This window comes from Nomascus leucogenys, chromosome 6, assembly GCF_006542625.1.
Source record: "Nomascus leucogenys isolate Asia chromosome 6, Asia_NLE_v1, whole genome shotgun sequence".
NCBI classification, from domain to species: domain Eukaryota; kingdom Metazoa; phylum Chordata; class Mammalia; order Primates; family Hylobatidae; genus Nomascus; species Nomascus leucogenys.
The window spans coordinates 28827082-28839960 of NC_044386.1; the positions used below are offsets into that span (position 1 = coordinate 28827082).

General features: G+C 35.8%; 1 protein-coding gene across 2 annotated transcripts in view; it reads left to right on the forward strand.

Moving 5' to 3' along the window:
• The window catches only part of CDH6 (cadherin 6), a 136002-nt gene that overhangs the window by 98715 nt on the left and 24408 nt on the right, over positions 1 to 12879 (forward strand). For both annotated transcript variants that reach the window (XM_003274942.3, XM_012501600.2), the window contains exons 3-6: positions 2084 to 2378; positions 5415 to 5534; positions 7593 to 7760; positions 10254 to 10441. In XM_003274942.3, coding sequence (XP_003274990.1) covers positions 2084 to 2378; positions 5415 to 5534; positions 7593 to 7760; positions 10254 to 10441 — 771 coding nt within the window. The remainder of the gene's footprint in view (positions 1 to 2083; positions 2379 to 5414; positions 5535 to 7592; positions 7761 to 10253; positions 10442 to 12879) is intronic.

The window sequence follows — 12879 nt, forward strand, 5'->3', positions numbered from 1 at the left end:
GCAATTTCCTCCCCATTCGAATTTATCTTCCATTATTTCTGCCAAATTGCTTTCAAGGCTACTAATTATATGAATAATATTCTCTTCCCCAAACACCACGATTAACCAGCTTTAGCTGTGTTACATAAAACACGGTTTCTCTACCTCTAAAAATGAGGAAGTTGCACCAAATAATCTATAAAGCCTCTTCCTGCGCTCAAGAGTTAATCTTCAGACTCTTTTCCCATGAGCTGTGTGATTTTGGAAACATAGCATGCATCGGATTCTCAGTTTTCTTGACTCTACAATGATGGATTTTAAATTAGTTCATGTTTCCCAAAGTATCTTTTTTGGGAAACTGGTATGGGGGATATCCATATAAGTTGCACCCAAAAAGGATTCTTTAAACAAGAAAGGGAAAACTAGATTACACAGAATCAAACATAGTTTCAAACTGCAGACACACAGAGCCTTTGACATGTTAACAGTGACTCTAAGAAAGAGGCCGTATATAAAGTATTTCTTTCCCTCAGCACTTCCTGTAAATGATATCACGTGAAATACACTTTTAGACTAGGTTAGATTATTTTTAAAGTCTCTTTTTGCCCTAAGAGTCTATTTTCAAATGTGTAACACTTCTCCAAGCATTTTGTGCAGTATTAATCAACAAGAGAAAGACTTGGAGTAGCTGTTGTTGCCGTTGTTGTAGCATAGCCCATGCTCTGTTTAGACAGAGTTGACACAAGGTAGAGAGTAGCAGCCTTCCCACTAAAACGAATTTCTCTATATACCATAGATGCTTAAAACTCTGGGGGTTTATAAATAGTCCTCCTCAATAAAAAGCACTTTTTGAAAATTTGCAAATAGGGTTAAATTATCTGAAAACCTACAGACTGAATATATATATATGTGTGTGTGTGTGTGTTTATGTGTGTATATGTATATATGTGTGTATATGTATATATATATGTGTGTGTGTATGTGTGTATATGTCCTATAGACCTATAGTTAGGCCTAGGTACCATCTAAAGGTATCATCTAACCTTTTGCTGGGTGGGAAAAAGAGAATTTAGGAAACAATAGGAAATCAACACTGTGGATATGATCACTGGGAAAGGAAACATGGACTACTTATCCAAGCTAGGATTCTCATCTTCTATTTCCATGGTATCCTTAGTATTCATTTAATTCCAACTTTTACCCAAACCCATTTCACTGACAGTTAGTCATCAGAGTCTCCGCTTGATTACCTTTAGGAGCAGGGAACTCACTACTCATAAGACAGACTATTTCAATTTTAGGTTGGCTCTAATTATTAGAAGGTCCTTTCCTATCTTGTACTAAAGTATAAATGTGAAATGTTATTGTTCCAAGCGACCTGTAAATTATCTAGTCAGGTGATTTTCAAGGTATTTCCCTTGGCAGCACTTACGATACTTCTCAAATGCTTCGAGTTGAATTTCATAAATAAATCAATAAATAAATATCACATCTTCCCAGAAAAAATGATTATAATCTCTATCACTAAAGACTCAAGGAGGTTGCCAAGCTTCCCTAAATTCACCAAGATAATAAATGTAAGGTAGAAATAGAATATACCCAAGTTTCTCTGATTCAAAAATCAAAGTCCTTTTCTCAGTAGGATATTGCTTCTCTAATATGTTCGTGTACATGCAAGTGAGGGTGAGAGTATGTTAGTGGAATGTGAAAGCTGTAGTGAAAAATAGGAAAATTGTGAAAAGAGTCTCATTCCAGCCACCCTAATATGTCCTTGGCCACCTTGCTATTGCTCTTGCCTTTTGTTTTCCCTTCTTCAAAATAAAGATTACTAAATTTTCTCCCAAACTCTGTTCCAGTTCTGAAAAATTCCACGATTTTAAGGAATATAACATGATTATAAGGAAACATGTTCATTAATGAATGGTGTTTACCATTAAGAGGTTATGTAAATAGTAAAAAAAAAAAAAAAAAAAAAAAAAAAAAAAACCTGTATTCCTTAGAAAGAATCGAATAAAAGTTAACGTAGCATTCACCAAAAAGACAAAAACAGTTTAGAACCACATGCTTGACTTTTACTTTCTTTAATTTTTTTTTTCTACACTAGTTACATTCAGACCAGGATAGAGGAGATGGATCACTTAAATATATCCTTTCAGGAGATGGAGCAGGAGATCTCTTCATTATTAATGAAAACACAGGCGACATACAGGCCACCAAGAGGCTGGACAGGGAAGAAAAACCTGTTTACATCCTTCGAGCTCAAGCTATAAACAGAAGGACAGGAAGACCCGTGGAGCCCGAATCTGAATTCATCATCAAGATCCATGACATCAACGACAATGAACCAATATTCACCAAGGAGGTTTACACAGCCACTGTCCCCGAAATGTCTGATGTCGGTGAGTGAGATGTGACGTCAGCCAAAAACTGGCTCTCCCCTAGTGCATCCACTGAGTAAGGAATCCCATGAGCTCAAAGTACTGAACTGCATGAATTTAGATGCTAACTTCTTCAATCCATGTATGTCCTTTCTGTAAGTGCATATGTTTCCTAATATTACTCTAGTCTCATTTTGTTATTATTTTAAAAACCATATTTCCTCTAAAGAGGGTCTGAAAAGTGGCAGGGTAGGAGTGGGAGGTTGAAAGAGAGACTATCTCCTTTCTCTCCCACCCTGAATGCCCATTCTCTTTCTTGGGCTGAAAGACAGAAACCTTCTCCACTTCTCTTAGCCTATGTGGGTGTTAGGGTCCAAGTAACAATCTCCCAAATAGAAAATAAAAGCTTACATTTACAATTCAGTCTAAAAAGTAGTGATAGTTGCTTTAAGTAACTAGTAACTATATTTGGGAAGGAGATCAAAGAACTTTTTTTAATCCATAAACAACAGGCACGTTATGTCTAGGGATTAGATCCTTTACTACACGGTGGAAATGAAAAGACTTTCATAACATACATAGAGTGAATTAATATTTTATACACAATTGCACTACTTGTTTTAAATAAGTAGTGGATTTAATTTGTTTAAATTGAGAGAAGTAAACAGGATTTAAATGAAGAAAAAGAATTCTACTGACATCACTCTTAGCCACACTGAAATACTTCATGGGAGACAGTGACAAATTTTAAACTACTCATATAAAGGATTATTTTTATTTTCACTCTGTCAAATTCAAAAGGGCTGAAATTATATAATAACTTTATTATGATTCTGTCAGTTAAATATCAGAGACATTGTAGTTCACAGATCCAAGACATAGAAAGTAACCAATCCATGGAAATCATTGTAAAACATCTACATTTTTCTTATGAAGAAATTGCTTTTCTCATTATTTAAAGCCACTTTATTTTGTTACAAAAATTGCAAGCCTCACAAAGCAAACAGGGAGATGATTGGAATTTTTTTTTCTCTTTCTTCTTCTTCTTCACTGGTTATAGCAGCAATAGAATGGCATTCTTTGAGTTTGTTAGGAAAAAATTTCTCCTCTACGTGGTAAAAGGCGGAAGAATTCATGAAGAATAGTCTCTTCATTGGCACCACTCAGGGCAACTGTAACCAGATATGCGGGTATTGCACTGCACCACTCTAGGGGATGCCATTCACTTTTGAAGCCATTATAGAATTAAATTTGTATTACAAATATTTAGGAGTAGTTGACAGTAACATGTCTTGAGAAAAATAAAAAGGCTTTTTTTCAGTTTGCACACAGAGACAGTTATGTTGATATTCATCATCCTTAATTGATATCTCATTATTGTGCTTATAGAAAGGCATCTTCAAGAAATTACCTAAAGGCAGTGGGACAACAGCATGGAAGCAAAAATGGACTTTGGTATCAAACAGAACTGAATTTGAAACTATCTCCACTAAGAACCAGCAGTGTAGCCTTGGGCAAATTGTTTGATTTCTCTGATCCTCTAGTTCTATATCTTGAAAAAATAAATAATAAATGTTGACTCCTAAGGGCTATCATGAGGATTAGATGAGAAAACAGGTGCAGAGCCCCCAGTACAATATCTGGCAACGAATAGACATTTAAAATGTCCAGATATCATATTCTAAAAGCAATCAAATTTTGTGTTAATGTTAAATAAGAACTTGAGTGTTTGTTGACTTGACTCTCACCCTAAAATCATAAGATGTTCTCAGTCTCCCCACCTCCCTTGCCAAATTACAATGGTGGGTGCTCTGTTTTGTGCATCAGCACCATGCATTCAGGGCATCCAACCCTAACATACTACAATCTATTTCTTCAATAAGTGAAATTGGCTAGATACTACAAAAGCAATGTAGAATTCCTAATATTCCCTAGATGTAACTTCCCTACCCCTTCCATGGAAAGGTGAACTCCAGCAGTATGCTTACTGGTTATCTGATACAAATAACAAAAAACAGCCATTAAGTGATCTTAATCAGAGACTCTTATCCTTTCAGAAAGTCACAGAGCCCTTTGAGGATCATATAAAATCTATGGAATTTCTCCTCATTGAAATAGACATGTAGGCATACACATGAAAATTTATGTGGAATTTCAGGGGGTTAGGAATACTTTGAAGATTATTAGGCAACTGTGGTCTCTAAAAGAATGCTGATCTGAAATGTAATAGCCTTCTTTGTATATTTAATTATAATAACCTTTTGGAATTACAGATTCCAGATGTTTGTGCTCTGCTGTTCCAATTCATTGATTCTTTATGTAATCCCTAACTACAGTCTTTAAGGTTCAAGGTCTTTCAACCGCTTAGAATTATCAGATAGATTTATTATTTAGGATGCTTTTATTGATAAGTAACAAGAAATCCAACTCAAACTAGTTTAAACAATAACATATAAGTATTTATTGGTCACATTACTTAAGTCCAAAAGTAAAGCGGGCTTTGGACAAGATTTGATCTGAGTTCTAGCTGTTTTTCTGTAATTTTCTATTCTATCCAGCTTTGTCCTCAGGCTGGCATTTCTAAGATCACAAAATAGCTGCTGCAAATGTATATCAGCACATTACAGTCCAAGAAAAAGAGTATCTATGACAGAATTTCCAGCAAAATCATGAGTGGCCCCTGATCGGACAATTCCTAAACTAATTCCTGTGGACAAAGGAAGCAAGATGCTGATTGACTTTGTCCTGGATAACTCGAAAGAATCACTAAAGCAAGAGTCCAGTCAAATCCCGCCATTGGAGATGGGTTGGAATCAGTTCCACCCCAAGTCATGATCATTCCCATGCTTCTCTGTAACTTAATCCTTAAAATATTTCTAAATATTGATTGTATTTCTTTAAAGAATCCAATCCTTTTTCATCCAGCATCCTACCAAATTTCTCGACTTCCTCAGCATGATATTTCTATACAAAATTAAGATTGTGCTGGTTTTGGTGTGTGTTAAAGATTGATATGAACTCTTGATGTGTTTTCAGTTTGTATTTCTGTCATTACAGGTACATTTGTTGTCCAAGTCACTGCAACGGATGCAGATGATCCAACATATGGGAACAGTGCTAAAGTTGTCTACAGTATTCTACAGGGACAGCCCTATTTTTCAGTTGAATCAGAAACAGGTTAGACTTTTTGATCTTCTTTTTTACAATCTGTAATTTTAATTGACATGCTCAGCTGAGCTAGCATATTTTTAATAAAAAAAATCAATGTGATTAGATTTTCTTGCATACATCCACCAAACACTAATGATGTATTTGTAAACATGATATCTGAATCATTTTAATCAAAAAATCTGGCAATGAATCTTTCACTCACCCTTTCTATGGAGTAGATTGAGAAAAATTACGCATTGCCTTAGTTTTCTTCCAGTTTGGGGTAAAGCTAAAAGGTCAACCCCATTTTGATAGCTATTGGCCTGTTTACAGATATTTGGAATCTTCTTTTTCTAATTATTTAGTAGGATTGTGTCTCTCTATTCTGCTCTGAAACTAGATGTAGCCATGTGATTTATTTGAGTGAATAAAATGTGATAATGATACAAGTCGCTTCTAAGTAAAATTTTCAAAGCTGGTACACAATCTGCCACATTCCTGTCCCTTGCCACAGTGATCATGGAAACCAATGTTGAGATGTAGTCTGTAGCCTGAATGTCTGAGTGGTATGGTGAACAAAGCTACCTGCTTACCCGCTCAGAGCATGAGCAAAAAATAAACTTTAGTTGTGTGAAGCCACTAAGATTTTGCATTGTTTGTTATCACATCGTTGTCTAGCCCACCCTAACTGATGGAGTCCTAATCAAAGTGAAATGCCACCTGGAATCCTCTTTTCAACATCTCATTTTTCTGTTTTCCATATTTTCTCCACAAAGTAGCAACCTATCTTATAATGATTTGTTTTTAGCAAATATCATTTGTATTGTATAGTAAATTGTACACATATTTTTATCATAATGAGTCAATTTCCTTTTATACATTTTTTAAACATCCATTATTCTTAGTAGAAATCAAAACCTCCCTAGGTTCCCACATCCAGTTGGAAATCTCTGTGTTAAGTGCTGCAATGAACTTGGAAAGAATCCCAAGGAGAAAGAAAATGTTGAGTTGAAAAACAATGAGGATGAAAAATTAGAATTATTCAACTTAAAGGACAAAAGGCTAAGGTGATCTCCTGTATTTAAATAGAGAAGTACTATTATTTGGAGAACAGAAAGCAGCTGCACTTTCACTGAAGGCAGGACTATAGGAATAAAATTGACCTGTTGTCTGAAGTATTCTTGTTAAAAATTTTAAAAAAGATATTTTCGCTTCATTAGTTGTTAAGGACTAGAATGTGTTTCTGCAGAAGGTTATAAAGGCTTCTCCAGTGAAATTTGAAAGAAAGTTAATGTAAGCATAAACCTTACATAGACACTGGGCAAACTTTTAGAAGTTCTTTAACTATTTTATAACGACCTAACAACAGAGATAAATTTAACCTAACTTAAAAATTTTGGTTGCCATTGGGGCCAGTTGAACTAAAGTTCACAGTCAGCTTTAGGAATTCTAAAAGGCTGAAAGACCTTGAACCTTAATTCCAAAATTCTCTAGAATCGTACAAGATGATCATTATGAGAGAATTGATGTTCTATTTTCTAAAGACCATAGTTTCACAATTTAGAAAATCCTCAGAGCATTCATTATGGTAGGTGTATCTGAGGGGTAATTAGCTAATCCATAATGGGAAACTCAACAGTCTGTTCAAGTATGTGGCTTTCCTAACAATTTCCTCATAATTCACCTAAATGTCTTTTATCAAGCAACTATTATAGTACACCTTTATACTACAAGCCATTTTAGATTTTGCTGTGTCATCTTATAACACTTAATATTTATACATCCATAACGTAATTATAATATTGAGTGTCTTATAACCCTTAATAGTCTATACTCTTGCAGAATCTGACTTGTACTTATTTTTATTTTCCTTGTATTACAGCTTTTTTTAATGTATCTATCTCCCCTGTGTGGTTGTAATATCCTTCAGTATAAAGGCTGTATATAATTATTTTTATATCACCATGACATCTGCATAGCATTTTGCATATTGTGGGTGACGGTTTATGTTTGTTTGCATAAATAAATGATTCCATAAAGTATTCTTAATGCATCCCTTTGCACTCTTAAATTTCACATCCACAGGTATTATCAAGACAGCTTTGCTCAACATGGATCGAGAAAACAGGGAGCAGTACCAAGTGGTGATTCAAGCCAAGGATATGGGCGGCCAGATGGGAGGATTATCTGGGACCACCACCGTGAACATCACACTGACTGATGTCAATGACAACCCTCCCCGATTCCCCCAGAGTAGGAACATTTGATTGAATGAATTTCTTCAATGTGCTTTTATAAAACTTGAACTATAAGAATTTTTATTTTCCATTGTCATCATTATTGTCAAAGTTAGTGGACTTAAGAAGAACTGGTACTTTTATTAAAAATGAGTTGACAACATGGCATACACTCAGGAAATGTGAACATTTATGTTCCTCTATTGGTAATTAGCTGAGTGATTTCTGCTGTTGTTGTAAAGGCAACATCATTGTTTCATTTCTCCTTATTAAGAAAACTACCAGAGACATAAATCTGCTCATGCAGAACATATGTATACACGCATGCTGCAATTTGTTAGGAAAAAATTTGACTTTATGTTTTGTGAATTTAATCAGGCATGTAATCTCTTTTAAATCCTCACAAAGCTTTGTAAGGGGAGGATTTATCATTTTACTGTTTCTAAAAATACAACTGTGGAAGTAACTAGGTACTTAATCCATTTGTAATCATAAATCGTTTTCTACATTATGGTTGTTGAGATACCGAAAGTCGTCTCCAAAATCATTAACTCCAGTGATTAGATAAAAGGAAGAAGAAGGAAAAACAACATCCATGAATACCAACTTGGTATCAGGAGTATGCTAAAAATTCTCACATAGAGCTACCTAAGAGGGAACTTGTTTAAACGTAACTTTTCTTCCAGGAACAAAATCCCTCTGGGACCATGATCTCCTACGAAAGCTATTTCAATTATTCAATAGAAAACCCATTCATTCTATCATGGCATTTTAAAAAAATTGATCAGCTAATACGGTCTTCCTTTAGAGTAGAGCTATACACGGATCAACAGGAAGTAGTTTTATTTGCTTTATTTTTTCAAGTTTTTAATCAGAGTTAGCTAAATGCAAAAAGATCAGAGCTAATTAAAGAATATCTGATATAACAAGTAGAAGAAAGGTTCTGTGAGGCCATTTCCCTTACAGGAGCCTGAAATGAAAACTATTAGGATCACCAATGGTTTGCCCAAAACCTCCTTTTTAATATGGAGATTCCCTGGGAAAGAATAACATAAGGAATCCCCCGCACCCTGGTACCGCAGGAATTTGTAACTCACTCTGCTCTGCTTAGATAGCCTGTGACTTGTTAATGAGCAATATGCCAAGGCAAGGGAGGGGAGAAGTTAGAAAGGGGCAGGAGGCCCTAAAAATGGATGTTGAAAACACTAGAGAAATACTTAACCTGGGGCACACCAACTCATGCCTGTAATCCCAGAGCTTTGGGAGGCTGAGGGAGGAAGACTGCATGAGGCCAAGAGTTCAAGAGCAGCCGAGGCGACAGTGAGACCCTGTGTCTACAACAAGTAAAAAGAAGTTAGTCAGGCACGATGGTGTGCACCTGTAGTCCCAGCTACTCAGAAGGCTGAGGTGGGAGGATTGCTTGAGCCCAGAAGTTTGAGGCTGAGGTGAGCCATGATTATGCCACTGCACTCCAGCCTGAGTAACAGGAGGAAATCCTGTCTTAAAAAAAATAAATAAATAAATAAATGCTCTTTTTGAGTTACGTACTTGCGTCAAAAAAAGTTTAAAAATTTTTTTAACCTGCTTTATCATTTTACCAAGTATGAACTCAATACTTAAGGGATTACTATTACTGAATGCCTATATTTTAGTAGTTCCATTGACTGTTTAAATTCTTTTCAAATCATTTGTATGAATGGTTGACAAAATGTAATGGAAAAGGGTAGAATAAGCCTTGGTTTTACTATTTTATATTTTTGGTGCTAAGTACATCGTGGCCTGGCCGATCTAAACTGAAACTCATATGTAGTCTCTCTAAACTAAGTTTGTAACAGGAGCATATTTTTTTAAAAAGTGTCTATATAGGAAACATAGGTTTCAAATTAGTAATACAAAAAGAGTATGGGAGAAATCTATGCATAAAATAATAAAACTTAAGAGTCAAAAGAAAAAAATTAGGAGTTTTATCACTTAATGTATTTACCTGTATCTCTAACTCTGCAACTAGGTCCAGCTCCATGTATGAATAAAAGAATATCTACTTGGATACAGCCTCCAACTTGCTATAATTTCTTTCTACCTCCAGCTATTACTAGCAATGGTAGAAGGAACTCTTTTAAAGAATACCTAGTAATTAACTTAAAGTCGCAGTTCAGATTAAATTCTTCTCTACGCTTTCTGTTAGATGAAGTTAACAAAGGGCTTTGAAATCTTCTGTGCCTCCTGTAGCCAGTCAGTTGTTCTCACAATCACACCATAAACTTTGGCGCCTGTTTACAGGCAAGAAAAGTGTTCATTTGCAAGGAGACAGGTCATGAAATAGAAGAAACATTCTTAACAACCATGAAAGTAGACATAAGAAGAACAGGCCACCATTAGTTATTTTAAGGAAAGCACAAATCTACCTGATGGTAATGTCTCAAATAACTATTAGAGAATAGGTTTTGTTTTTATGATGATAGAGTGTGGTTAGTCTATGTTTGACTTATATCTGTCTGGTGATTAATAGGTACATACCAGTTTAAAACTCCTGAATCTTCTCCACCGGGTACACCAATTGGCAGAATCAAAGCCAGCGACGCTGATGTGGGAGAAAATGCTGAAATTGAGTACAGCATCACAGACGGTGAGGGGCTGGATATGTTTGATGTCATCACCGACCAGGAAACCCAGGAAGGGGTTATAACTGTCAAAAAGGTAATGCCGCTTCTTAAACACCATACAAAGTGAACCCATTTACTTTTCTCCAGTTCCTAAGTTACCAGGGGCAATTATATCTCACATAAACATTCCTTTAGATTTTTATTTTACTTATTATTTTCAGAAAAATGCCAATTCTGGCCGGGCATGGTGGCTCCCGCCTGTAATCCCAGCACTTTCGGAGGCCGAGGCAGGAGGATCTCTTGAGTCCTGGAGTTTGAGACCAACATGGCAAAACCCATCTCTGTTAAAAATACAAAACTTAGCCAGGTGTGGTGGCGGGTACCTGTAATCAATCCCAGCTGCTCTGGAGACTGAGGCAGGAGGATTGCTTGAGCCTGGGCAGCAGAGGTTGCAGTGAGCCGAGATCACACCACTGCACTCCAGCCTAGGTGACAGAGTGAGACTCTGAAAAAAAAAAAAAGAAGAAGAAGAAAGAAAGGAAAGAAAGAAAGAAGAAGGAAAGAAAGAAAGAAAGAAAGAAAGAAAGAAAGAAAGAAAGAAAAAAAAAAAAAAAAAAAAAAAAAAAAAAAAAAAAAAAAAAAAAAAAAAGAAAGAAAGAAAGAAAAGAAAGAAAGAGAAAGAAAGAAAAGAAAAGAAAGAAAGAAGAAAGAAAAAGAAAGAAAGAAGAAAGAAAGAAAGAAAGAAAGAATAGAAAGAAAGAAAACCAATTCTAAAGACACTGAGATCTCTTGGGCTGGCTTTCAGGAACCTAAAATGATATGCATTCATGTTAATTCTATACATCCAGTGAATTTTTATTAAGAACCTCCTAAGTAAATAAGTAATATAAACAAATGATATTCATAAAAATATATAAAGTAAATACTTTAAATGAACAGTAAATAAACAGTGCCAGACACTGCTCTAGGTGCTGGAGGTGCACTGGTACATACAACAGATGCTCTCTGCCCTCATGGTACTTCCAGTCTAGGGGGAAAGAGACAAGGAGCCAAGTAAACAAACAAACAAATATATAACTACAAATTGTGATGATTGCTGTGAAGGAAAAGAGTACAGCAAGCAGTGATTCAAGATGACTTGCATCACAGAAAGAGGATATATAAAGACCACAAGTTCAAATTAAATACCATAACAAATTTAAATTAAATACCATAAATTTCCTGGTAATTCTTTAGCCACTTTTTGGAACACGACAATAAATCTTTTATATTCTGATTTCTATTTTTTTCCAAAGTACTGGTTCATTATTTTATCCCCCAAGTTGTGTAGCACCACAGAGCAGTATACGAAAATATGGCAAAATTTAAAAACCAATGAATTGTATGCTTCAGGACTAAAAATATTAATTTTGGCTAACTTTTTATGATTTCACTTTTATCATGTATGGTGTAATATTTTCTCTCTCCTTTAGCATACTATTATCTTTTCTGGTAAATAAAAGCATCAGTGGATGTAAATAAGAAGAGATTTTTTTTCCTCCCAAGCTTTGGATTATGTGTCTTAATATCTGGAAACACAATAAAACATGTTTAAGTGACACTCAGACTAATGTTTTAAACTATAATATAATTAGGAAGCCCATTAGTGTGCATTAACCTTTTTAATTTTCTTGGTGCCTTATCAGATTCGAACTGAAATTTTGCCTAGACGACTAAATCACATTCACTAACGTCTTGATTAATTGTGTTTCTAGTGAGCCTTGTCATATTATCATCTAAAACTAAAAGTCAGCAATAAGCATTTCGGTTCACCATGTCTCCAAAAGCAGACCTACTTTTCCTAAAGACCCTTGACAACAATGATCATTATTTTCTTTGGCAAATAATTAGCCCAATGCCCTTTTCAGGATACCATTTGGAATATTTCATTACCTCATGCAAAAAACAACAACAAAAAAAAACTTTAATCTATGTTGTCTGAATGATGACGAGGGATTCAGAATGCAAACCTGTGGCTCTCAATTCTGGCTGCACCACAGAATCACTGGGGGAAGTGTTGAATAATGTAGATTTTAATCTGCACACCCAGATATGTTGGTTTAATGGTCCAGGGTGGGGCCGAGACACTGGCTAGTTTTAAACACTCATCAGTGCAATTAAAGCCAGGTATGGCCAGGCATAGTGGCTCACGCTTGTAATCCCAGCACTTTGGGAGGCTGAGGCAGGTGGATCACGAGGTCAAGAGATCGAGACCATCCTGGCCAACATGATGAAACCCCGTTTCTACTAAAAATACAAAAATTAGCTGGGCCTGGTGGTGCGTGCCTGTAGTCCCAGCTACTCGGGAGGCTGAGGCAGGAGAATCACTTGAATCCGGGAGGCAGTGGTTGCAGTGAGCCGAGATCACACCAATGCATTCCAGCCTGGTGACAGAGCGAGACTCCGTCCCAGAAAAAAAAAAAAAAAGCCAGATGTGGGAACATCTGACATGGAATAACCCACTGCATATTTGCCAATTTGCCCCTGATGGCC